A 25,024-nucleotide genomic window follows, 5' to 3' on the forward strand; every position below is an offset into this window, starting at 1 on the left:
CCCGGGCCGCAACAATGGCGGCGTCGGCTTCCCCCCCCCTCCCTGGGCCGCAGCAATGGCGGCGCCGGCTTCTCCCCACCTCCCCGGGCCGCAGCAATGGCGGCGCGCGCTTCCTCCCCCCTCCCCGGGCCGCAGCAATGGTGGTGCGGGCTTCCCCCCCCCTCCCCGGGCTGCGGTAGGGGCGGCCCGGGTCCCCCATCTCCTCCCCGGACCGCGGCAATGGCGGCGCCGGCCCCCCCCGTCTCTCCCCTGGGCTGTGGCAGAGGAGGAAAGAGAGCTCTCCCGCCTCTCTCCCCGCCCCCCGTGCTGCCTACAGGGAGCCAGGCTCCACCCGCGGTGCAACAAAGTAGCGATTTGTAACAATCGCAAAATGCCGACTTTGCAGCTGCTCGGCTCAGCACTCTGGCAGGCACTTCTGAGGTTGTATTAGCCGCTCCTGATTATTAGCCGCATTTCCGGTTTAGGAGCAAAATCTTAGTCAAATTGGTGCGGCTTGTATTCGTGAAATTACTGTATTTTAGGAAAGACTGTTTGGATTAGTCCCACCACTGGCAAGGACAAACCCATCCGTGGGATTGTTTTTGCTCAAGGACCTGGTTACACTTGGTGGGTAATGCAGAAAGATAAAGAAACCCATTGTGTACCACAGGGAAACCTAATCTTAAGTGAGAACAGTGTGTAAGGTGTCATTATGCAGATGGTAATAGAATAAGGGGTGGATAATGTCTTGGGTTACAATACAGGGTGTGATAAAAGGTATCTATTCTATCACCATCTGTTGAGGTTGGGGGCAGTGATCCTTATCTCTGCAGGAGATGTTCTGCCAATCGGCCATCCATTGAAACCAGGTGGGGCATTGTTCTTTATCTTTTCACAACCCATCCTTCCTCCAGGGAGGTATCTTCTGCTAATGGCCATTGAGTCCCACTGTGTGACTGATAAAATTGCTTCATCCCATTGGAAGTTGCTCCAGCCAGGGGGAAGGCCCACCATTTCTTACCAAGATAAAACAGAGGTGTGGGGGACACCAAGGTAGCCCCTTCTCCAGTGGACTCCAGAGCGAAGCTGGATTTTTTCCACGTCACCACTGGACCTCCGGAGGGAAACTGCACTTTCTACAGGAGCACTGCTCTACAGGAGCACTGCTTCAACTGAACCACATCTGTCACTGCAAAAGGACTGCAGCCACCATTTAATGGAACTGCTACCAGCACCCTGCCTGACGGGGTGTCAGGTTGTACTCTGACTTTGTCAGGGCTTGGGGTCTGTTTCTTTGTAGTATTGTATTTCTATTTTAATTTCCCTAGTAAAGAACTGTTATTCCTAATTCCCATATCTTTGCCTGAGAACTGTTTGATTTCAAAATTATAATAATTTGGAGGGAGGGGGTTTACATTCACCATTTCAAAGAGAGGCTCCTGCCTTTCTTAGCAGACACCTGTCCTTTAAACTAGGACATATGTGAAGTTCCAGTTACTGCTTACATGAAAATGTTAAATTGATGTTCACTACTTAAATACTAAGTGTGGCATTTAGGAGGCCCTATATGTGCTTAACCTGGGTCTTGGAAAAAATCTTGCAAAAAGGCTTGTGATGGGGGAGCATGTGTGTTGCTCCTTCAGTGGCATTTTGGGCTGATCAGTGCTGATGTACACACTGCCAGATGTCACGGATGTGTAGTTACTGAAGCTGTAAAGGAACAAGAACTTTTGTTTTCTGTTTCATTCATACTTTTGCCATATATAACTTTGCAGGTAAAATGAGAAATCTCTGCCTTCTGCTGGTACTGCTAAGAGAGGGGACAGATCATGCAGTTCTAAAATGCAATTAAGTTTCTGCTTTAAGCAAATTTACACTGTTTTTGTGTATCCTTCAGTGTGCTTAAAGGGTAATAAAAATTTGTGTGATGTTTTTCGGCATGGTGATTTGGAAGGTCCACATTCTGACTTAAAAATGGATGATGTGAACATGTGCTTCGGTTTGATGTGTTTAACAGAGATAAACCTTCTCAAGTAGCAGAGCCACCATAGGAAAAAAAATGAAGAAAGAAAATTAGGTGTGAGAAATCACTTTTCAGAAATTGCTTTGGTGGACTCTAAGATATGCTTCTGGGAATATACTTATAGCTTAGCTCAAATCAAGATAGTTATGAGTGATTTAGAAGACAGTGTGGAAGCTTTGTCAGAAATTACTGCAGATGTGCAAAAATGCATAGAATAAAATATGCACAGGTAGCATAGTTTTGAATACTTGGTAAGTTTGAGCTCATTTGGACCATTTTTAATGCTGTTTGGTGCAAATTGAATTATCTGCAACTGTAGATTGATAAGCAGAGTTTGAAATTCTGTTTTTGGTGCTAATTGCTTTTGGTTGCCTTTGGGAGAGGTGCATGGTACCCTTTTGGGATTTGAAGTTCCTCCATGGCAGCGCATGTCCTCTCAAAGTTTCCCCTGATAAAGAGAATTATTTTGGAGGAAGTTAGTAAAAGACACTTTGCTCCTTTGGAAATGGAGGCTGTACTTGATCGCTGCTGGTCAATGTGTATGCAGCTTGTGGGGAGGAAATCCCAAAGTAGCGTATTTCTTGTCTTGCTGATGAGGAGTGACTTTTGTTTGTTTTTAAGAGTATTTTTTTTGAAAAATACCCAAACTACAAAGTTGCTACTAGGTAAAAAAAAAATAAATTACTCGAAAGATGCTTTTTTTCCCTCTTGCATTATGGTGAAACAGTGTCTTAGTAGCATAAATCTACTTTTCCATTTATTGCAGCTTGCTGGAGGGTGTATGAATACAGACAAGCCTTCCTTTTTGTGCCTTTCTGGTTTTATTGGTTTATGCAGTGATGCCTGAATGTAATGAACATTATCTCTACTAATACTCAGAAATGGGAAAAATTACTCTTAATTCTGTCTCAGTATTTTGATGATTTTTGTGGAATCAGACAAGAATAGATTAAAGAGAAGTCTTTATAAATTGAAATATTGTTTTGATAGTGCTTAATAAGACAAAACCAGAGCAGTTTTGGTCTGAAAGTCTAAAATTGCAAAAGCAGATTAGGGTTTGGCGTTATCCAGCTAACCTTCTCCAGCTGAGCTGAAAATGCTCCTCCTGATTTCTGCTAGCTTTATCTTTCATAATTTGGAAGAGGGAAGTGGTGCTCAGTGTTAGTGTTAGTCCACACTTCCATGCTGTCTTAGCCACATTCTGGGTTGCTCTGCTTTTCATCAGCCTTTTGTTTATTTGTGAAGGACGTCACTGCCAGGCTTTCATGATGACTAGTCCTGTTTATCCATGGAGCAGAAACAGGCTGGCAGCATAATCTTCATAACTACCCTGAGCGATGCTTGGGTGGAGCGGCTCCTTTTGGGTATGACAAGCTGAGGTAAATGTTTTTGAAGGATCTCTGTTAAGACAGGAAATAATCACTGGGAATGGTAGGCTCGTTAATGTCTCCTGGAGGCATGCTGCAGTCACAGGACAAGATTTCAGGTAAAGTAGACATGTGTGCTTTGAAAAGCCCTCAAGAATGCCTTGTTTCCATCGAGAAGGGTATTTTTGTTTTAAGAATGCTGAATGATCATTGCATTGTAGAGCTTGTGGGTTTTCATAAGTGTGGGATTTCAAGTATGCATTTTGAGCCCAAAGCATTGAAACGATTGAAATAATTGATAACTTTAAAAAAAAAATCATCTTAGAGTCAAGTGCAGCAGGAAAAAGTTTGGGGTTTAGTCTTCACTTTAAACTTCTGTTCCTGTATTTGTTATAGCTGTAAATGTTTTGATTTGGGGGAGAACATTGTTTTGTCCTTAAGGTCTTTTCCTTTCCTTTTCTCTCATTAATACTGGTATCTCTGTTTAGGGAACTGAAACACTAAATTAAATGCTCTGTTGACTTCCCTGTGGAGATAGCATGCCAGAAAAACAGATGGCCTTTTTTTTTTTTTTTTTTTTGTAGTAAAATAATTTTATCATTTCCTTCAGTGAGTATCATTTCTTTAGTTCACTGTTATGTGGCAGCTGAGATGCAAATGATACTCATCCATTAAAATACTGAGATTATTCGTATCAGGAAGCATCCCTACCAATATAAATACATGAAGCAAATCAAGTGAGATTAAAAATATGGGCGAAGATAATGGAAGAATATCTGGATTCAGCTATGTGTAGAACTTCAGGGAGTTCCATGTACCTTGAGTTGTCCTTCATTATGTAAAAGACAAAACTTAAGAGTTGCATGCAATACACATGGCTTTGAGGGGAAACAGAAGGGTAAAAACAGTCGTGAAACGGGAAGTTGCCGTAATGTATTTTAAATTTGTTAAAAATAGAGAATTTAAATAATTTCTGAGAGATTTCCTTTTTGCTGTGTGCATTCACAAACCTATGTAGTTGTTTCTTGACAGCAACTCTTGTGAAAATTGAACGCTGTTTTTATCAACATGATTTTTGCTATTGTTTAATATTTTGAAAACATAGTAGAATAAATCTTTACTATTTATCCCTGAGCAATCAGATAATCCAGAGCAAAGTAAAAGCCAAGTACTTTGCTACTGAGTAATAGCTGCAGCCCAAAAAAGCATGAGTGTTATCATTGAGCAAGAGGAAAATAAAATCAAGGTATAAATATGAATCAATTGCATCTTGCAGATATTAAACATGATTTCCATACAGTAGGTTTTATATCTGCTTTATCTGCTGCTCCTTTTTTTAGACCCTGGTAATTAGCTGAAGAGGATGGAATGTAGAATGCACAAACATTACACTGGCTATTACTAAGTGTTATTCAACCGACTGTCATCTTCACATTATTTTTAAAGAGTACTGTGCAGTCTTGACATGGCATTTTAAGGTTTTTTTTTTTTCTTAGTCATCTGACCATTTTGAGTGAACTTTGGTCAGTTGTCTAGAGAGGATATTGTATGATGTGCTGTTCACATCGGGCACAAGAAGTTTGGGTTTGCAAATAAGATGTGTGGGAATGTGTCGTGCTGGGCTAGGGGGAAGAGAGCCCAGTCCCTCGTGACTCCAGGCAGTCAATGCTATGTTCAGTAAGGTATATAGGCCATCAACTCCATGTGCTATCATGTGCCATAGTTGCAGGGAATTTGCTTAATGCCATCTGATAAATGTACATCCTGTAGCAGAGATCTCGGGCCGTCTTTCAACAAACTATAAAAAGAGAGCTGGAGGGGTCGGGTTTTGCTATGCATTTGAATAAGGATTTTTTTGTTTTCCTCAACTCTTTTGTGCAAACCCTTGAGTTATCATTGCAGAATGTTACAAAATTATCATTCCGTTTCAAATACAAACTTGCCAGTATCTGTACTGATGAGCATAGTTGATTCATGAATGACGGATGCTTTGATCAGACAGATCACAGAAGCAGTGGTACAATATTTTCATGTCATAAAATACTGTCTCTGATTTGCTTTTCACAGAGGCAACGGTACAGTGATGTTTTCCTGTTGTAAAATACTGTCTCTGATTTGTTTTATTGTTAGATTCAAAAGGAAAAGAGACTGCAGCAATGAAAGCTGACCTACTGAGGGCTCGCAATGTGAAGAGATATATTAACCAGCTGACAGTGGCAAAGAAGCAATGTGAGAAGAGAATAAGGCTCCTGGGAGGGCCTGCTTATGATCAGCAGGAAGATGGCATTTCTGATGAAGGTGATGGCCCCCCAAGTCAGAAGGTATAAATTGCATTGTCTGAAGGTCTTTCTAAATGTGTTACCTTACTGTGGTCAATCCCTCCCTTCCCCCAGGAGTCAAGTACAAATTAATTGCTGCATGTTATTTTTACCTTGGGAAAAGATTACTGAAGTACCCAAAAAGACTCAGTGATGGCTCAGCTTGGAATATTGCACAGTGTGCAGCTTCATAAAGGATTGTATGGCTTGTAAGCATGTGTGATTTTTCAGACACAGCATCTGTAGGGAGTTAATAAGGACATGGTAGCAGCTTTTGTGAAAGTAGCAACTTGCTTTCAAATGAAAGACTGCTAGCATATGTGCAATGTGTCTTTGGCCATCATTACATTTAATTTAGGAAATATGTGTGGGTTTTGAAAATACTGAATTATTCAAAAGTGAACACTTATGGAAGGCAATTGACAAAACTCAGGGCAGAAAAACTCTGGAAAAGCTGCTGTGACTGAATGCTGGTTTTTAATATCACTGTAGACTGGAATTAGAAGTAACTATTATTGTGTTGACCAGCATTATCAAAAATAAATTACTACTTAGCCTTGCAAATCTTTAAAAATTTTACTGACTTTTTGTAATCTGCTCTGTTCCCTTTGGGCAAAGCATAGTAACTGATGTGTTCAAATGTGGAAGATTTGTTTTTCATGTAGGTAGGAGATAGTTTATCTCTTCAGGGATCTTTAATTTTCATTATGTCCTTATAATACTTGTGACTTAGTAGCATGTTAGAAAAAAGTAGAATAATGGAGAAATTGTTCTTACTTTTTGTATTTTGTTTTTCTTGAGTGGGGTCTGAAACAACAATTCTGTCCTTAAAGCATGATTTCAGATGGTGTGTCATAGATTGTGCCAAGAAAGTCCTGTTGTTCCCTTTCCTGAAGCTGGGTGTAGCAAGTGGTGTCAAGGAGAGAAAGAGAGATGGGAGCATGTGGCACCACAGCATGAGCCAATGATGCCACTTTTGATGCCTGCTGAGACATTATGAACTTTTCTGGATAGATACATGAGGACATAAGATTGGACTCCATTCTTGAACGGTAGTGAAGATGCACTGGATAGGGGCAGGGATTGGTCAGAAATATAAATGAAATATAATGTTATAATTAAAATCAAAGGAATTCCTGAAGTTGATGTTGCATGTTTCATAAACCAATGGGGTTTTTTAATGGGAGCTGCTGACCTGGGGTTATGTCCTGTAAATATACCAATGAGCAGCTCAATATTGAGTTAATGGTACTATTAATAGCAATAATGCATTGCACAGGCATATGTTGTGGTGTTGGTGTAAACAGTGGGATCTGAGGCAGTTCTGCTTCTAAGCTTTTGATCGTTTCTGTGATGAAGCCATAGAACCCTTTTTAAAGTCATGTCAGTGTAGAAAATAGGAAAACTGCTTCTCCCTTCTCTTGTCCCTGATTCTCCATTGCCAGGAAAGAAGCTGTGGGAGGCTGCTTGAGAGATGGGGGCCGTCCCCTTCTGAACACAGAAAAACGCCCAAGGCTTAGCTGAGGAAGCAGTCTTTCTTCATTGTTGCTTCTTCCCATCTTCTTCTAGCACTGTGGTAGCTGCAGTCTCGGTTCAAGGCAGTTGGTGTTATTTTGGATTTGGACGTTATTGACTGGACACTCAGGCTCTTTTCTAAGCAAAAGGGAAAGGCATTGTTTGGGATTTAGTAGATGAGATACATTTGTAGGTTGCAGCTGGTGGTCCTCAGACTACTTAGAGTATGGTTGTGCCAGCTTTTCTCTTAAAGTGGCATCTAAATTGCAGAAATAGTTTTTGCGGAAGAAACTGTATGTTTGCCTTCCTTTCTTCAACTTGCAGGAAATGAGTCAGAAATGGGCATTTTCTGATGGTGTTTTGAATTAATATTTTATGTAAGTGAAGTGAGAAGCTTGAATGGATTATTAACTTTGGGGAATTTTTGGTACTAGTTGAACAAAGAGTTGACTAGTGAATTAAACTTGTATTTTGATTTCACTTATCCATCCTATAGAAAGCTTTTTCTTGACTGCAGTAGTAGGGCAGTAATGGCATTGCAGGTAAAAAGTCTTTTATGCATGTTCTAAGTATGAGCATATATATAGAGATGGATTATTTGGAGCTGTTAGTGTTCTGTTTTATTATGCAGTCTTGTGATGCATTTGATTTTGTACCTGTTTCACTCACTTAATCTTCCTAAATCAAGGTTCACTAGGGAAATCCTAAATATGTGAATTATAATCAAATGCTTACAAAACAGACAAACTGCAGTTACTCTCTGAATCTGAATTCTGTCATTACCTCTGATCCTGATTTAAACTTTGTCCAAGGTGTTAGGTCTGTTTTTGGAGAAAATACAGTTTGAGTAAGTGTAATATATAAAGCATCTCTTTATAGTCAGTGCTGTTTCAGTCCTTTTTCTTAGAAACTGTGCTTACACAGTACTTCAGTAATCAGTTGAATTCTTGTCTGTGAATTCATTCACTGTGACTATTCAGTGAATGATGTTTTTCCTTTGTTGTGCTGAGCACAACCACCACACCATCTTGTCTCTGAGATTTGACATATGGAGTCACAGCATCTTCTTAGTGGAACTGTTTTGTGGATTGTGGGTTCTAGGAGGGTGTCTAGGAATCTGACTCTTAACTAGTTGTGAAATAGCAAGGAAACCATCTAAGTGTATTTTGAGGTGGAATGAACTCATGTTCATAATCCAGCTGATGAAGACTAAGATGAAACTCCTGCAGAAGATCTTTCTTCCACTGCATCTGTGGATAGATGCTGATTTGACTGGTGACTTACCAGATTTTCATGGTGATTTTTGAGCTTCAGATTGTAAGATGATGTTATGTCAGGATACATCATCATACAGAATCTGGGAATATTAAGAAAACAAGCTACAATTGTTGTCACCCTATTGCCTGGCAATGGTTTTTTTATGACAGAAGTATGTTTGTGAACATGTGAGTTTCAAGGCAGGGACTTTTACATTAGCGTATGTGCAGTAAAATTGTACCTTATGTGGTCAGTATATACTTCCCAATACTTAAATAATCATGGGATTTTGTTCACATTGCTGTGACAGAGACAGTCTTCTGATGACTTGCCTCTTTTTAAAACATAGCAAGATAAATACAGGCTTTAATTTTAGTTAATATATAGGAAAAACCCATTAGTTAAGGGTTTTTTAAAATGCAACTTGGAAAAAGATATTTATCAGTATTAGTTTTTACATTCCACTTATTCCTGGCTTCTACAAATAAAATAAAAAAGGAAAAAATCCAAAGCAACAACCCGAAGTTTGGCAGTCTAACTGTATGTATGCTGTTATCCCAGCAGAAAACTTCCACTAGTGACCCAGCTGCTGTTCATCCCAACCATCTGCAAAGCTGATACCAGCTTTATTTGGGCTATTCATTATAGGTCAATGTCATTGTAGTGAATGGGAATCTGGTGTGTTGCAATGAAATACATTACAGTGATTCTAATCTGTGCCTGGTGCCTGTGCAGACCTAAATTACCTAATTGTTCTATGTTCCTGTCCAGAGAGAGGTTGTAACTATCTTCAGGGATTTAACAAGACCAAGTCTCTTCTGTGGGCACATGCTAGGGATGCTGGTTGAAGCACCTCACTTAAGCAAAGAAATAAAATAGAAAAACCTGACTCTTTCCTAGTCTTAGGCACAGCCTGTGACCAGCTGTGATATCTAAGTTACATTCCTGTTGAAGCAGGGAATTGATGTGGCAACACTAAAGCTTCTGGTTTTTCCAAACCCGGAAGCTGCTCTTGAGTTAATGGGATTTGAAGGGTTGCTGTGGAGGCTAATAATTCTAAGATTATATCTGCTAACTGGATATTAGATTTGAGAGTGTACACATGCCCTAATGGTTGTGTATGTGCCAACATAGCTTAGAGTTTTGTGCTCTAATCCATGGTGATACAGAATCACAAAATGATCTTTTGCTGAGGATTACAAATTACTGCAGAAATTTTTCTTTAAAACATGGAAGGAAGGAAGATCCACAGAATAGCTGGGTGCCAAAAATGAATGTTGTGGTTTCGGCCCAGGCAGCAGCCAAGCCCCACACAGCCACTTGCTCGCTCCCCCACCAGCAGGATCAAAGAGAGAATCAGAAAGGTAAAAGCCAGAAAACTCACGGGCTGAGATAAAGACAGTTTAATAGGGGAAGCAAAAGCCACACACAAAAAAAACAAAACAAGGAATGAATTCACAGCTTCCCATGACCAAGCAGGTGTTCAGCCTTCTCCAGGAGAGCAGGGCCCCATCACACCTACCAGTGACTTGGGAGGACAAAGCCATCACTCCAAACGTCCCCTGCTCTACATACTGAGCATGATGCCATATGGTCTGGAATATCCCTTGGTCAGCTGGAGTCACCTGTCCTGGCTGTGTCTCTTCCCAGTCTCCCATGCATCCCCAGTGTGCTCTCCAGTGCGGCAGTACCAAAAGCAGAAAAGAGCTTGGCATCTTGCAATAACAAAAGCATCTCTATGTTATCAGCCTTATGTTTAGCACAAATCTAAACCATAACCCCTGTCAACCTCTTAAAATGTTAGCTCTACCCAGCCAAAACCAGTATACATGCATTTTATTATTTTTCATCTCAAAACTAAAACCCTCTTTTGTCTATCATTGTTGCCATTGCAGGTGAAACATAATGTTTTTAGTATAGCACTAGTAACATATTTAATAATTCCAGGATAGTCCAGACTTTAAAAAATCAAGAAAACATTTGAGAGTTCTCATTTCTGCAAGTGAATAAGCTTTTCTGCCCATTAATTTAAGTGTTTTAATTTGCGAGGTGTCTATTAGGAGATTTGTGTAACACTTGCTGGGCACACTGCTTTGATTACCAGGGGGCACTGGTGCAATGGGCCCTTTGTTAGGTGGGAGAGGTGGCCTTGCTCTCTGCAGCAGCGCTTACACCATTACTTCTGAGAGGAGTTTGTTACCTGCCTTGCTGGCAGCTGGAGTGGGTATGGCTTGGATAATGGAAGCATAGAGACCAAGGTGACCTCTCACACAACAAGTGACAGCACATGCTATTATTTACAGAGCTGACAGTCCCTGAGATGGGGAAAACATCTGTTCAAGAGGCTGGAAAGACCCCCTTACACTTGTATTTTAAATCACTGTCCTTGGTAAAATGATTGAATAGAAAATACAATGATGCACAGTAATGAGGCTAAATCACAGACTGGCCTTTAAATTGCCATGTCTGTGTTGATCTTTTTGACAGCCTGATCACCATTTCTGTATTAAGCTTAGATTGAACAAGGTACTCTCTGCTTTTCAGTGAGGTTTGTAGAGTGAGCTTTTAAAGGCAGATATTCATGTCTCTAAATAATTTTAAAGCTAAGAGCGAAGTCATGTCCAGAAGATGTTGGTATGATAAAGGAGAAACAGGAGAATGGCGCATGATTGTCACAGGGCAATTTTAAAGATGTAAATGACTATTTCATATGAGACAAATATAATTTACTTAAATACTGCCCAAAATTTGAGGGAGCTGTTTCAGACAAAATGTAGATGACTGCAATTGTTAAAGAACCATGTTTAGCTTGGTTTGTGAAGGCACTGATTTTGTGCCAGTAATTGTTCATGTGCCCATGTGGGTGGTTTCCTCATGTGTAGCTTGAGACAAGGAGACTGTTTTTCCTACACATAACTTGGTTGTAGAGTTTCAAAGGTACTAAGTTTAGGAAAATGAGCAGTCTTCCCAGAGAGGGAGGTATTCTGATGCTGACTAGAACTGTATATTATTATTATTATCATCATCATCATTATTATTATTATTATTATTATTATTATTATTACTATTATTTTGTTTTCGGGTATTTTTCTCAAAGAAAAGACCTGGATTCACAACAATAGTACAGGATAAGGAAGTGATAATGGTGTTTTAATGCAACTTCTTAATGGCTGCAGCATCTGCATGGGTACAGGAAGTCTGTGTTTAATTTCCTTTATTGCTTGATGTACACCCTCCTCATTTAGGAAAAGTTCTGAGCATCGTATCAGAGAACATACTCATTCCTCATTTCTGATAGATGTTTTTCAATAACAGTGGGAACTGGCCACTAAATACCCTAGCAGCCAAGGTATTCCATCTTTCTCCGTGTCTCTGGGAATAATTGAGATACATCTCAAAGCTCTGTGGGCTGTGGTATGGAAACTGCTGGTGTTTGAAGCAAGTAAAGAACAGATAATTTAGCTTTCAGCTTGGCTCCTCTGCTTTGCAGGAACATTGGAAGTTAAATTTTTGACAACAGCATGTCATGAGTGACATGAAATGCCATCTTAGTACTTTGAAATGTATCCTGATCAGAAAGACACAGAAGTGTTTACTATCTGATAGAAACATAGATGAATTTATCTTCTAACTTAAAACTCCTTTTCTTTTTTAAATGAAGCAAAACTATTGCTGTAGGAGGTCTATGTAGTTGAATCTAGGACACATTTGTGGGATGCGTAGTGAAACTATTTTCCCTTATAAGGAAAGGAGTTAGAATTAGGCATTTTCCCAGCTTTTATTCTTTGTTTTCCCTTCTTCAGATTCTTCAGTTTGAAGAAATTTTGGCCAACCCTTCATACCGCGAGCACTTCCGGATCTACATGGAGAGGATGGACAAGATGGCTTTGATCGGCCTTTGGGAGTCTGTGGAGAATCTGAAGAATGCTAATAAGGTGGAAGAAATTGCAAGCCTAGATGGCTTTCTACACTGATGACACTGTTTGTTGTGATCTTGATGTTAGGAAATGTCTTTATGTTTTTAAAATATCAGTAGTATAGGATGAATTCTAAGCAATTTGGGTTTTTTTAATAGCTTCATGTCAGTATTTGAGGATAATATTGCAATTAAAATCTATGGGCTGTTGTGATGGTGATTTATTGTTGGTTGGTTTAACATCTATTAAAAAGAATACTTGATATGAAAAAGTAGTAGAATTATTTCCCCCTCCACTGGAGAAAAAACATGCAGTAAAAACATGCAGGGATTAGTTGTATCAGTTCATGTGAAACCTAGAATCACATTCCAATTGGATGTCTGTACATAAACGTCTCATCTTGCCAATTACAGGTAGCCCATTCAATCCAAAACAATGAAGTTGTGCGTATATATGTTCTGAAAATCTTTTTGGAGGAGAGCTGTTGCTTTAAAAGACCTCTCCCTACTCTGTAGCAGCTAAGTTTTTTCTCCAGGAATGCCACACTACTGACAGAGAGAAGAAACAATGCTATATTGTAATTTTGGCTAAAATACAGTAGGAATTAGAACCCTGAAACAAGAATAGGGAATATACTTAAAATAGCAACAAGTACTCTGAAGCAATGGTGAAGACGAAGAATTTGTAGAGGACAAATTTGCTGCTCATGACCAGTGTGGTGGATTTTTGGGGGAAGCAATTAAAACTTCAGGAGTCATGAAATACAGATTTCATAATTGATTATCAGCTAACTTTTTGTTCCCTGTAATTTTACTGCTCTTATTCCGGTCAATTGGAAAACATAAAGTATCCTGTAAATAGACAGACAAATTGTAGACTATGAGTAATACAATCTGAAGAAATGACTATCAACCAACTCAGAGAGAGTGTTGATAAAAACAGTTTGTCAGGCCCTGGGAAGAGAGTTCTGTAAATCAGTTTTGATTTGCAAACTGCTCATGATGGGAAAAGCTACTATAAATCATTTTATGACCTCTCAGCTGTGATTTTTCTCTTCCTGTTCAAAACAATATGTATGTGCACAAGGATATGGATATATCTGCCATTACAGGGGCATCTTACAAAAGTAGTGTCCTGCAGTCATGTGGCTGTGGTGTTGTCAGATGAGGCAGGTAAGAACATTGTACCATACCGAAGGAGTGCATAAACCCTTTTTCATTCTAGTCAGTTTAGGGAAATGGTAAAAATACCCAGCCTCCTGTACTGGTCAATGTCTCTTCAGTTATGCTTTTTTCTTCTTGTTTCTTTTTTTTTTTTTCCCTTTTCTTCCACAAATTAATTATAATCATGTATAAAGTGAATTTTTTCTATTCAGCAGAAGACATGAGAGCTGATACAGCTGAGCATTACCATCTGAATTTAAAATCGTGACCACACTGTTGCTCTAGCACTTTTCTTCCTTTTAATGCCAGCTTTTGGAACATAGATTTAAAAGAGTGGGTGCGGAAGCTCTGGCAATTTTAGGGCACAGCTGTTTCTTCACTTCACAAATATCCATACTTAACTTGTAAAACTGATTGCTTAGCGCAGAGGTGCACAGGCAGGCAGCATGCTTGATCTCAGTAAGAGGTTTATAGATAGTCTTCTCTTACATTTGGATAGGAAATTAGCTTGATTATCCTTCAAACTGCGCACCTGGGTCCTGAGTCATCTTGATGTTTTCAATATCTTTTCATTCTTTTCTCCCTCCCTCTCTCTTGCTTCCTAGGCTGAAATACCTCAACTGGTGAGTGAAATTTACCAGAATTTTTTTGTGGAAAGCAGAGAAATACCTGTGGAAAAATCCCTTTATAAGGAAATACAGCAAAGTCTTGTGGGAAATAAAGGCATTGAAGTATTCTACAGAATTCAGGCAGATGTTTATGAAACTCTGAAGGACAGATACTACCCCTCATTCATTGTCAGTGATTTGTATGAGAGATCAGTCAAGAAGGAGGAAGAAAGAAGTTCTGCTCAGCTTACTCCTGAGGACAAAGATGAAGTGGTGAGTCACACAGACAACTTCTTTCACTGCTATTTAAAGTAATCAGAGAGAGTGTCCTGAGAAAGGCATGTAGCATCTGTCCTTGAGCTTTGGACTCCTCTTTATTTTCTTTGTTTGTTTATAAATATCATCATTCTTATAGTTTCATCTGGTAAAACTTGTTTGTTTACACATGCTTTGAAATAAAATGGTACAAAATGACTGACTACTTAAATTTCAATTTAGTTGAAGTAGATATTTCAGATGCCTAAGCCTTCTGTATTTCACGTTTTTCATTATGCTCCTTAGAAACAGAGAATGCAAAACATACTTTGTAGAAGCTAGCTGCTCTGCTTTTGAGTGAAAAAATTCTCACTGAAACATCGGTAGGTTTCTGCCCCAAATCTTGTCTCTGTCTCCCATGCATTTCCTAGGTACTAAATAGGTATTAAAAGTTGCATAAAAAAGATGGAAAAGCAATGTAAAATATAATCTTAGTGTTTTTTAATTGATTAATTGAATAAATTAATAGGCCATGTTGGAAGATAAGTCTAGCACAAGAACTCTAGATACTAAAACAATGCATTCAAAATGTAATAAGCAATAAGCCAATGGCAACTCTTCTTGGGGCAGGTTTTTTTCTTGGCTTGTCTAAATCCATCGTGTCAGGGGAACTTGTGTTGCACTTATCCAAGAACGTTTTGACAAGAGCATGTCTCAGACTGAGTGCCTCTTTCAGTCAGGCTGCTGCTTCCGATCAGCATGGATGTCTTCATTTACATGTGAATTTGCTCATAACTTAATGAAATATAAATTTGTCTAAAATCAATCTAAATAAATAAATAAGCAGAATCTAGAAGTGCTGATCTACATTCTGCTATTTAGAAACAATTTTTCTGGAACCTAAGGGTTTTGTATTTACTGCTTAAATGACTTTAATTTCTGTAAGGTGAGTTGTTCTAGTCTTTGTAGTTTGCATATGAGCAAATCTGCAGAGATGAATAGTTATAAGGAAATTACTTGCAATGTGTGCTTTTAGAGCTTGATGAATCTTTTCAGTGTTTGTTTTTCCCTATATTCTTTTTTCCTTGATAAAATATTCAAGATATATTTTCTAGTTTTCTCTCTGCTAACTCAGCTCTGCGTTGACAGTAGTAGGTACTTCAAAGACTTTGTGTCTTTGTGCTTGCAGCCATTGAGACTTTGCACAATGGCTCTTAGCACTTTTGTCCAGAACATCCTGAAGCATTAAATGTTATGCTTTCCAATTTCTTCATATGCTTTATTCAAAGCCTAACACAGATAATGATTTCTCTAAGAAAACTGACACAACACTTTAGGGCTAGCTGTACTCTGTCTGATAACACTTAACAGCATCGTCTGTCCTTCCTCTGAGTCCTTGGATATGTATGGGCCAGATATGAAGTCTGTGTCAGCCATGAAACTTTAAAGACTAATATATTGCCAAGTCTGCTTATAACATTCAAAGGGGTTTGTTTTGTTCGGGTTTCTTTTTCCTTTTCATTTTTAACAACAAATTAAGTATGAAGTTGTATATCCTGCTTGAGTATGTCTTGAATAGAGCAGTTCTAATGGCACTGTGTCATGCTTCAGGGTCTTTGAGGTGAAAACAAATTATAAGAGTCTTTATGACGCTTCCTATGTTCTTTCAAATTCTCGTGAAAATGCAGTACTGGCTAATAGGTTTGTGGGGTTTTTTTCCTCCCCATATATCTGAAATGACAACTTAGAAATTGGATGTTTCTGGAGGGGTATGTATTGTTAGCAAATACAGATTGGTTTTGGTTTAGTTTGGGTTTTGGGTCTATGTCCTCACTTCCTGGGCTACTGTGGGCATCACCTGTATTAATTTTCTGTAAATTTCACTGCTCTAGCTGAATAGATAAAAAATGCACTCATGGAGACGAGGACAAAAGGTTGAGCCCTGATTAAATGTGAGAAAATCAAGTCACAAGATAGGAGTCTGCAAAGGGCCAGACTGCTGGTTCTGCTGCAAGTGGAACAAGCTCTTTCTTCTTCCCAGTCTGTTACCACTTTGATTCTGGGACAAACCTCCAAATATCTCCAAGTATTTCTACTTGGACAAACATCACAGGTAGAAGTACAGAGGCAGGCAGTGCTTGCATCCAGCACTTTGAGGAGAGGATCTGGTGATTGCATTGGTGCTTCATGTGTCAGATCACTAAAATAAGACTGACGTCTGTGTTCTATGTCACTCACAGAAATGGAAGCCATTATCAGTTTACCAGCCAGGGGAAGACAGTGTAATCCACTATGATCTCAGCTTTGAGTGAACTGGTTGTTTATTTGTTGTATTTGGTATTTTGAATACAAGTCACTTGATCTTGTAATTCTAGCATTTTTGTGATAAACCTAGTGATTCAGCAGTGGTTTTTGCTTTAAGTGTCTGAAAGATTAATGACAGAGAAATCATGTATCTACCTCTGGGAGCACAGCCTCGCTGATTTGTAATTAATTGCAGTTCTTTGATTGCTAGCACCAAACTACATATGAAATGTCTTTTAATTCTTCTGTGTTGAAAATAACATTTTTGATTCCTGTTTTACATCCATGCTCCCCAACAAGTGTAAGGTTTGGAGTTTTTTTATAGTTCTTTACATTAGCATTTTAAATAACACCCAATATTGTTAATTATTATTGTTTGTTATTTATTATTGTGTTATTGTAGTGCCAGAAGACAACATTCTGAACTGAGGTCTGTACACCTGCTTGGAGGCAAGTTTCTGACCCTAGGAGTTTATAGTCCATGCAGAATAGACAGAAGAAAGGACAAGGCATAGAGCTAATGGGTTTTTACTCAGCCACATAGCAGGCAAATGCAGAACTGGAAAAGGGCATGGATTTCTTAGTCTAGAACTCCTGACTTCAGCATTATGTTTGAGGATCATGCTAGAAGAGATTAGTTATTGTTGCTACTATTGTATCTTCTCAGACTTTTTAAAATAAGACAGAAGATGCTATGGACTTTCCAACAGGATTGTCTCCTCTAAAACTCACAGAATTTAGAAGAGTATGAGAATTCCTTCTGTTAGCTTTTTCTTTGTGATGAAAGGATACAGTTTGCTTAGTTGGAATATCATTAAATATCATGAAATAACATGAAATCCCTGTTCATGAGAATAGACTCAGCTTCCCACAGATGAATTTAGATCTACTCAGTCACAAACAGACCTCAAAGATCTTTGAACATGGCAGCAGTAAAAGCTGAGTTCTGTTTGCTAGATCTCAAGGTCTTCATGTCTATTTGGGGAAGTACAGTAAGACGGGGGAGGCTATATGTCAGAAGATATTAAGGAGAATGTCACTGAAAGGTGTGAAGATTTCTATTTTTTTTGCATGCCTGTAGTACACAAGATGGAAAAAGCTATTGGTTTGTCTGAATGAATATATGTAAATGATTTATGAATTTAGGGTAAGGCATATGTGCTTTTAACACATTTTTATTAACACTTCTAAAAACAGCAGCAAAATCTGTGTAGAAAGCTAAAGAATTTGGTTTAGATTGTTCTGCAGGATGACAAATCTGTTTTGTGAAGGTTTGTGGGAGGCAACACTATTTGTTAGAAATATAGGGTTTTGGGCTTTTTTTGTTCCCTGCTGCTCCATCCTCATTATCTGACAGTTCAGCACTAAGGATTTGCTTTTTTCTCTGGCTCTGAATATTGATCGTGACTATTAAGCTGTTTTTGCTTTTAAAACAAACTTTAACTCTACACCTCATTTACACTAAAGCCTTAGTTTGAAGGTCATTTTTACACAATTGCCATGAGTTGTCAAAGAACTGTAGTAGAAATGGTAATGAGACTTTTTCTGTTGGGATTTCATAACAAACTGTCATTTCATGTTGGATCTGATAGTTTCATCTATATCAAGAAGTGTTCTTATACATAAAAAAATTACAGCGCAAGCAGTAACCCACCTCCTGCCATATCTCTGGCTGTGTTCAGGGCCAGGCTGGGACTCTGACCAGTCTGGTCTAGTGGAGTGTCCACGCCAATGGCAGTGAGATTGGAGCTGTGTGATCTTCAAGGTCCCTTCCAGCTGAAACCATTCTATCATTCTGTGAACAGCTGTCTCTTTTCTCATATTAATGCAGCAATTACCCCCATCCTCTATTCCCAGAGCCAAGGTTGTGAAGAAACTACTGAAGAATGCAGCACAAGAATTAATGAACAGGCCAGTTATGCTGTAAATAAACTTCGCCAGCTAAATGACAAGCTTGAGTATAAGAAACAGGCTCTAAATTCCATTTGTAATTCCCCAAAACCTGACAAAAAGGTATGTACCTTTAATGTCTTCAGTTTTTATTTGAGGTGGTGGTTTTTTGTTGTTGTTTTTTTTTTTTTGGTATGTTTGTGTAATATCCCATTGTCACATTTTGGACGGGTCAGATGGTTATTTCAGTCAACTTGTTAAATAGAAGGTGAAATCAAAACTTAGTTTTCATTGCTTTTTTCTCATGCCTAAAAGCTATTGTCACTACAGTTGTGAGCTCGACATATATTGCTTTGTTGGCCATGGAACAGTGACCACTCTGCCGTGGTCTTGCTGCTTTGTCGGTGGCAAGAGGTTTCTCGCTCGCCTCCCAGCCCTGCCATGTGCCTGGGGAGATGCTCTGCTCAGCTCCTGTGCCCTCTGCTGGCTCAGGGGCTCAGCACAACGCCCTCAGGCTAAGGGATAAAAATCCCCCAACCTTGAAGAGTGACTGATTCCTCTGTTAGGAGCTAGGAGAAAGCACACTGTCATCAAAGAAAAAATTCTGAGGGATATGAAACTTTAAATCTCTGGACTAGAGCAAACAAAAAATATCCTTTTCTCTTCGCTAAGTGGTAAGCAATCTGAGAATATACTCAGGAGAAGCAAGCGACTTGCACATGGCTTGAACTAACTAATTTGTGTTGATATTACAGGCCTGTTGTGCCTATCCTGTCAGGTGTAATGGGATTTGGTTGCAGGTGGTGAATGGTGGGTAAGATGAACTAACAGCCAAGGTGTTTTCTTAAATCCTGCTACTAAGGATGACAAAAATGTTGTACCTGGGTATTAGTCATTGCTCAGAACCTGGCTTCTTTATACATTTTTCCTTCACTCAGGGTGAGTGCTAAGATGCTTGTCTGAATAGGAGTTGACACCACACTCATTCTTTGCTGCCCCAGCTCTTGGCATAGCTGCCTCCAGAAGAAAGATGTGGACACTAGAGTCTGAGGCCACTCTGTCTAGGTTCATTCTCTCTGTCCCTTCCATATCTTTCTTCTGGTACTGCAGACAACTGAAAATGTTTGCAGCTGTTCTGGGGTGTCTCCCTTTCAACCCAAGCTCTTCTATGATTCTATATAATTAAACCTTTATTTAGTGATCCATTCACATGAATGTTCTATGTTCCCTTTGCATTATATTCTTTCTGTACTTGGGCTCTTGGGGAGGTGAGTTTTGTACCCCTACTGAAGTAGTGGGTTTTTACCTGTATGTTTTTGTTTCTAGAATATTCTTTGTCTTGGAAAATAGATATATCTCTAAAACAGAATAGTAAAATGGATCCAGTATTATTGCAAAGTCTCAGTATAGGGTTTGTAAATGTAACAGCTGTTTACTTCTGATAAAATCTTACCAGTTGTTCTGTATTTCTTGAATGTTCCTGGATGCCACTGGAGTCAATGTAAGGTGATTCTAGAGAAGCCTCAGCATTGATAGCAAATTAAGTAAAATATAAAATTATTCTCAATGTGAGGTATTTGCTAGAAAATTGTTATATAGCTGTCACATAGATAATATTTTACATGTGACATGAGAGAAAAATTCTGAACAAGATAGAATTCCTGTGGCTCTGTAGAACGGACCACTTTTGGTGTAAGTGATAGAACTGATAAATTTGGCTAAAAGTTCTATCATATTTAAAAATGAAAAAGTGTCATCTGCTTTTGCTGTGTTTCTAATGTCGCATCTTATGTATATTTGTATATTTCCACCTTCTCTTGTTATACTGTCTCCTGGCAGGATGTTTAGCTACTTTTTGTGCTTTCTACATTAACAAATCCTTGCCTTCTCAAAACTAAAATGTAATCAGTAATAACTTTCTGAGTGATTTCTAACATAGGTAAATTCCTAGAAATGAAATCTATCCCCAGGTTCTTCAGTCATATGATGTGTAGCTGAAAATAATAAAGATGTGTTCAGTAAGGTATATTTCATTAATGACAATTTCAGATTCTTATAAAACATACTGTGTGTGTTATAATCCTATCTCAAGTGACTTTTACCCTGGTAGTGTGATAGTAGTTGTACTTCTAACTTTTTTTAAATTTTAGTGTGACTTTAAGATTGATGTGTACTGAAGAAGTTTGAGGCATCATCGATTCCCTCACTTGGTTTTTTTTTTTGGGTTTTTATTTTTTTAATCCACATGAATTGTTCTCTCTCTGCTCTTGTACTTTTTCTTCTTTCAGAATAGTGTCCCTAAAGACATAAATCTTGTGTGCTGCACCAGCTTTTTCCTACCAATTGTAATGAATAAACTTTTCTCTGCAGATTGTTTCTAAGCTGAAGGATGAAATTACTCTGATGGAGAGAGAGCACAGTGACCTTCAGCTGCACATTGCAAGAACAGACTGGTGGTGTGAGAATCTTGGCATGTGGAAAGCCTTCATTGTTTCAGGAGAGGTAGGGAATTTTTTTCTGGCTTTTTATGTTTTGAGTCTATTCAAACTTGCATGAAAAGCAGAAGAAAAATGTGCAGATGCTTTCCTTATACCTCTTTATACTTAAAATTTACTTGTGGGGGAAAGAACCCTAACTACTTCTGAACTCCTCTTCTGTTTCCTCAGTGGCTACTATGATGCATACACAGTTTCTACTCCTCAGACACTGTTGTAATGGAGTTATAAAAATTACCTGCATGTACATAAATAAGTTTTGGCACTAGGTAATTTGCTATCTTAAGGACACTATTTTTCATGAGAACTGTCTCTTCCTGTATTACCGTGCTATTGCACTCGGGTGCAGTTGAGTCTCTGTTATGTCTCAAAGATACAGTGCTTATACTTTTTGGGTTTTGTATTATAGTATTTAATGGCTGTACAGTTTTAAGGGGCTTGAATGCCTGGAAAGAAAGTGCTTTATATCTCTAAGTTGAAGTTGTTATTTTTTTTTTACTTTTTTTTTTAGTCTTGTTCTGCTGTTCTGTTTGGGCATAGGCAGACAGTTGTAGAATGTAGAATGTAAAAAATTGTAATGAAAACATTACAAAAAAAAATTAGATTACCATCTAATGCTCTCTATTAACACCTACCATGAAAGGAACTCAGTGAATGCTTGTTATGTAGTAAGTGTAGGCTGACATACATAAGTAATCTTGACAGTATCACTGTGAAGAACTAAAGATTAATCAGGTATCTACTGGCTTGCCTTTGTACGCCATTAAGAAAATGTTCCTGAAATGAATATAAAGAGTTTTCTTGAGGTAACTGTTTGTTGGAGGAAAAAAGTATGTGCTGCAGTGTTTATTTGGTGGGGTCTTAAGCTCTTGCAAGCCAGTGATAGGTCTGTCAACAGTTAAAGTCGTCGTAAAAGAAAAAATAAATCCAACATGTCAAAAAATTTAAGATGCCAGTTTTAAAACTAAACTCTCCATGTGGAAACATCTGGATTTTTTTTTTAATGCTGTTTGCAGGTGACCCTATTGAGGACTGAAAAGATCTTAAGTTGTCTTAAGAGTTATTTGTAGCTTTTGAAGCCTGGTCTTAAAATCTGGTAAACTCTGGATGCAGAAAAACTGCAGAACGTCAGCTTTCTGCACATATGTAACCATATACAACTGTCCAGCATCTCTGTCATTACCAGAGGAGAAGGTGGTTTGGCTAAATTAGAGGGACTTTGGAAGAGGCTTTTAATTGCTTGCTGCCTTAACTGTAACTTATGAGTAATACTGGATTAGGTAATTAAATACAGGCTTGCATTAATTGTCCTGTTTGCAGCTCCATGCTTCAAAGGGTAGGCTGGAGAAAACATGGGTGTTGTGGTTATCTGTGTTAATTAATTGCTTGGGAATATTCTAGCTGCAGTTGATTGATTTCAGGGGGCATGAGTAGGTTACATAGTCTTTCTATCTGCAAAATGTTATTGCAAATCCCAGAGTATAGCTCAGTGATTTTAGGGAGAGAAAGCCTTGGAGCTATTGTTTAGCAGAAAATCTTAGTAAATTTTGCTATAGATTTTGAGCTGAAAGTGTAATAGCCAGTCATTGACCTTTTAAACTGATTTACTAAATCAGTTAAAAAAGAATGGACAAAAAAATAATCACTTAAGTCTTGGAAAAAAACATGTCCAAACTCTTATTTATAATCTCTTAGCTTGAATCTTTCAGTCTTTATAGTTTTGAGTCATTTGAATATACTAAGTGTGTGACCTATATATATATTTTAAAAATCAATGTAAATAATATTATCTCTAGGTGTCTTTGGTAGCTCATATTTCTGATAAAACTTACTTTAGGGACTCAGTGTTTTGGCTGACTGGTAGACATTGAAAAATACAGTACATGCAGAATGAGGGGGCCTATGATAACAACTTGTATAATTTTGTGAGTCTTCCCCATTACAGGTATATAACTTAGAACTAAATAACCTAACTTGATCTGCTTGCTTTAATGCTTTTGGCCTTGTATAATTTAATATTGTAACAGACATTCTGTCTCCCTTGTCCAATGAAAGACTGTTTCAGAGCATAACATCTTTTTAAAAATCTACTGATTTCATAATAAATTGATCCGAATAAGGTGAAAAATTTCATTATTTTTGTTGTTACCACACTACACACCTAGACAAGAGGTGGCTGAAAAGCTGCTCAATAGATAAGAACTTGGGGCTGCTGGTTTACAGCTGTCTGAACACGAGCCAGGAGTGTGGTCAGGGAGGCCAAATGCATCCTGGCCTGTATCAGAAATAGTGTGGCCAGCAGGAACAGAGAAGTGATTTTCTCCCTGTACTCGGCACTGTACAGGCAGCACCTGAAAAAGGGGCTAGAAAAGGGTTAGGGAGGTTGGTGAAAAGCTAGATGATTTTTTGGGTAGGAGTATTAGAAGTGCAGTCTCGTGGCATGGCATGAAAGGTTTGTGTTCAGCAGGAACTCTGGGCTTCAGCTCTGATCCTTGGAGCACCTTTGGGCTGCAAACAGTAGATATGCTGGTGGCTTGTCAGATGTGCAGCTCATCTGGAGTGGGCTGCAGGTCTGTTGGGGTAAGTGCAGTCCTTGACTACATTAGGAGGGGAGTTTCCACTCAAGATGAGGAAGTGTTACAGTTGCTTTGCAGGTGCTCACTGTGTCCCTTGAGAAGAATGGATTTGAATGAGGAACTTCTCCCATGAGAAGTGGTTCTGAAAGCGCTTTCATTTGCTTAACTTAGCAAAAGGGAGAATCAGAGGAATAAGGTTCTCTAGTTTGAATTAATTCATGATAGCAGTTGTATGAGGTGGTGTCTGCTAACAGCAAAGGACTAGATCTCCTGGTTTAGAAGACCTAACATTCCATTTTTCTGTTTTCCGGTTGACTTATAAATTTGAAAAACAAATTCACAAGTACCTAAGTTGATAAAAAATTTTGCATTCCTAAGAAGATCCTGAACATCATCAATATTTATATGAGGGTATTTGGGAGTATTTGAAAAAAAGCTGTAATGTGTCTACATCTAGTAATTGGAATTTAGATGATTTTGGACATAGACCTTAACGATGCAGGAGACTAAACCCTCCCATTTTGAGAATGTGCTTTCAGAGGGATGACTCTCTCCTGACAAATTTCAGTTCAGATGACCCTACACATGCAGATCCCTGGTCTGGCAACAAATTTGGAATGGAAAATCACAGGCATGTTTCAAATCAGCAATTTCAGCACTAATCTCCCAGTATTGAAAAATGACAGCCAGGAGGTATTTGTGAGTCACCTACAAACACAGATCCAGTCTAGCTCAGGGTAGACAGGGCAGGGACTGTCCCAGACAATCCTTGTTGTTCTGTACCATGTCTCTCTGACTTGCATCTTGGACGCTTCAAGCATCTATTTCTGCAGTAGCCTGGCACTTCTCCAAATAGCTGCACTGAGAAACAGGCACATTTGCAGGCATTCAGGCTGGTGCTTTGTATTCTGTCTGAGTGCTGCTGCAGGTTTTTGACAGATATTTGTGAAATCTGGGCATCAGACTTGACTCTTCCCAGTGATCCTTGTGCAGCTTTATGAGGAATGAATCACAGGGAATGTTATCAATGTACAGCTCTGAATAGGTACATTTCAGCCACATGGCTTTTAAAATGGTGATGTTGCTTGTCAAACTATTAATCAGTAGCATTGTGTTGTCAGATCTCTACAGGCTTTCAGAAAAGGTGTCATAATTACAGTAATTTCATGACTATAAGGCACACCCTTTTGACTAAAATTTTCCCCAGAACCCGGAAGTGCACCTTATAGTCTGGTGCACCTTATCTGAGGTACAAAGTTCAAAAAATTTGCCTACCTGGAAGTAAGAGCTGCGAGCCACGGGGGGAGCCGGCAGGGCCATGGCTGCCAGGTGGAGGCGGGGAAGAGTGGTGGTGGGC

The 25,024-nt window shown here is 38.8% G+C and overlaps 1 protein-coding gene across 1 annotated transcript in view; it reads left to right on the forward strand.

The window, feature by feature from the left end:
• SNX25 (sorting nexin 25) overlaps positions 1-25,024 on the forward strand; it is a 95,370-nt gene that overhangs the window by 56,621 nt on the left and 13,725 nt on the right. The window contains exons 7-11 of the mRNA XM_033059682.1: positions 5,500-5,690; positions 12,263-12,394; positions 14,145-14,420; positions 18,564-18,719; positions 20,967-21,098. Of these exons, the coding sequence (XP_032915573.1) occupies positions 5,500-5,690; positions 12,263-12,394; positions 14,145-14,420; positions 18,564-18,719; positions 20,967-21,098 (887 nt within the window). The remainder of the gene's footprint in view (positions 1-5,499; positions 5,691-12,262; positions 12,395-14,144; positions 14,421-18,563; positions 18,720-20,966; positions 21,099-25,024) is intronic.

The sequence above is a fragment of the Catharus ustulatus genome, chromosome 5, assembly GCF_009819885.2.
Source record: "Catharus ustulatus isolate bCatUst1 chromosome 5, bCatUst1.pri.v2, whole genome shotgun sequence".
In the NCBI taxonomy this organism is placed as follows: domain Eukaryota; kingdom Metazoa; phylum Chordata; class Aves; order Passeriformes; family Turdidae; genus Catharus; species Catharus ustulatus.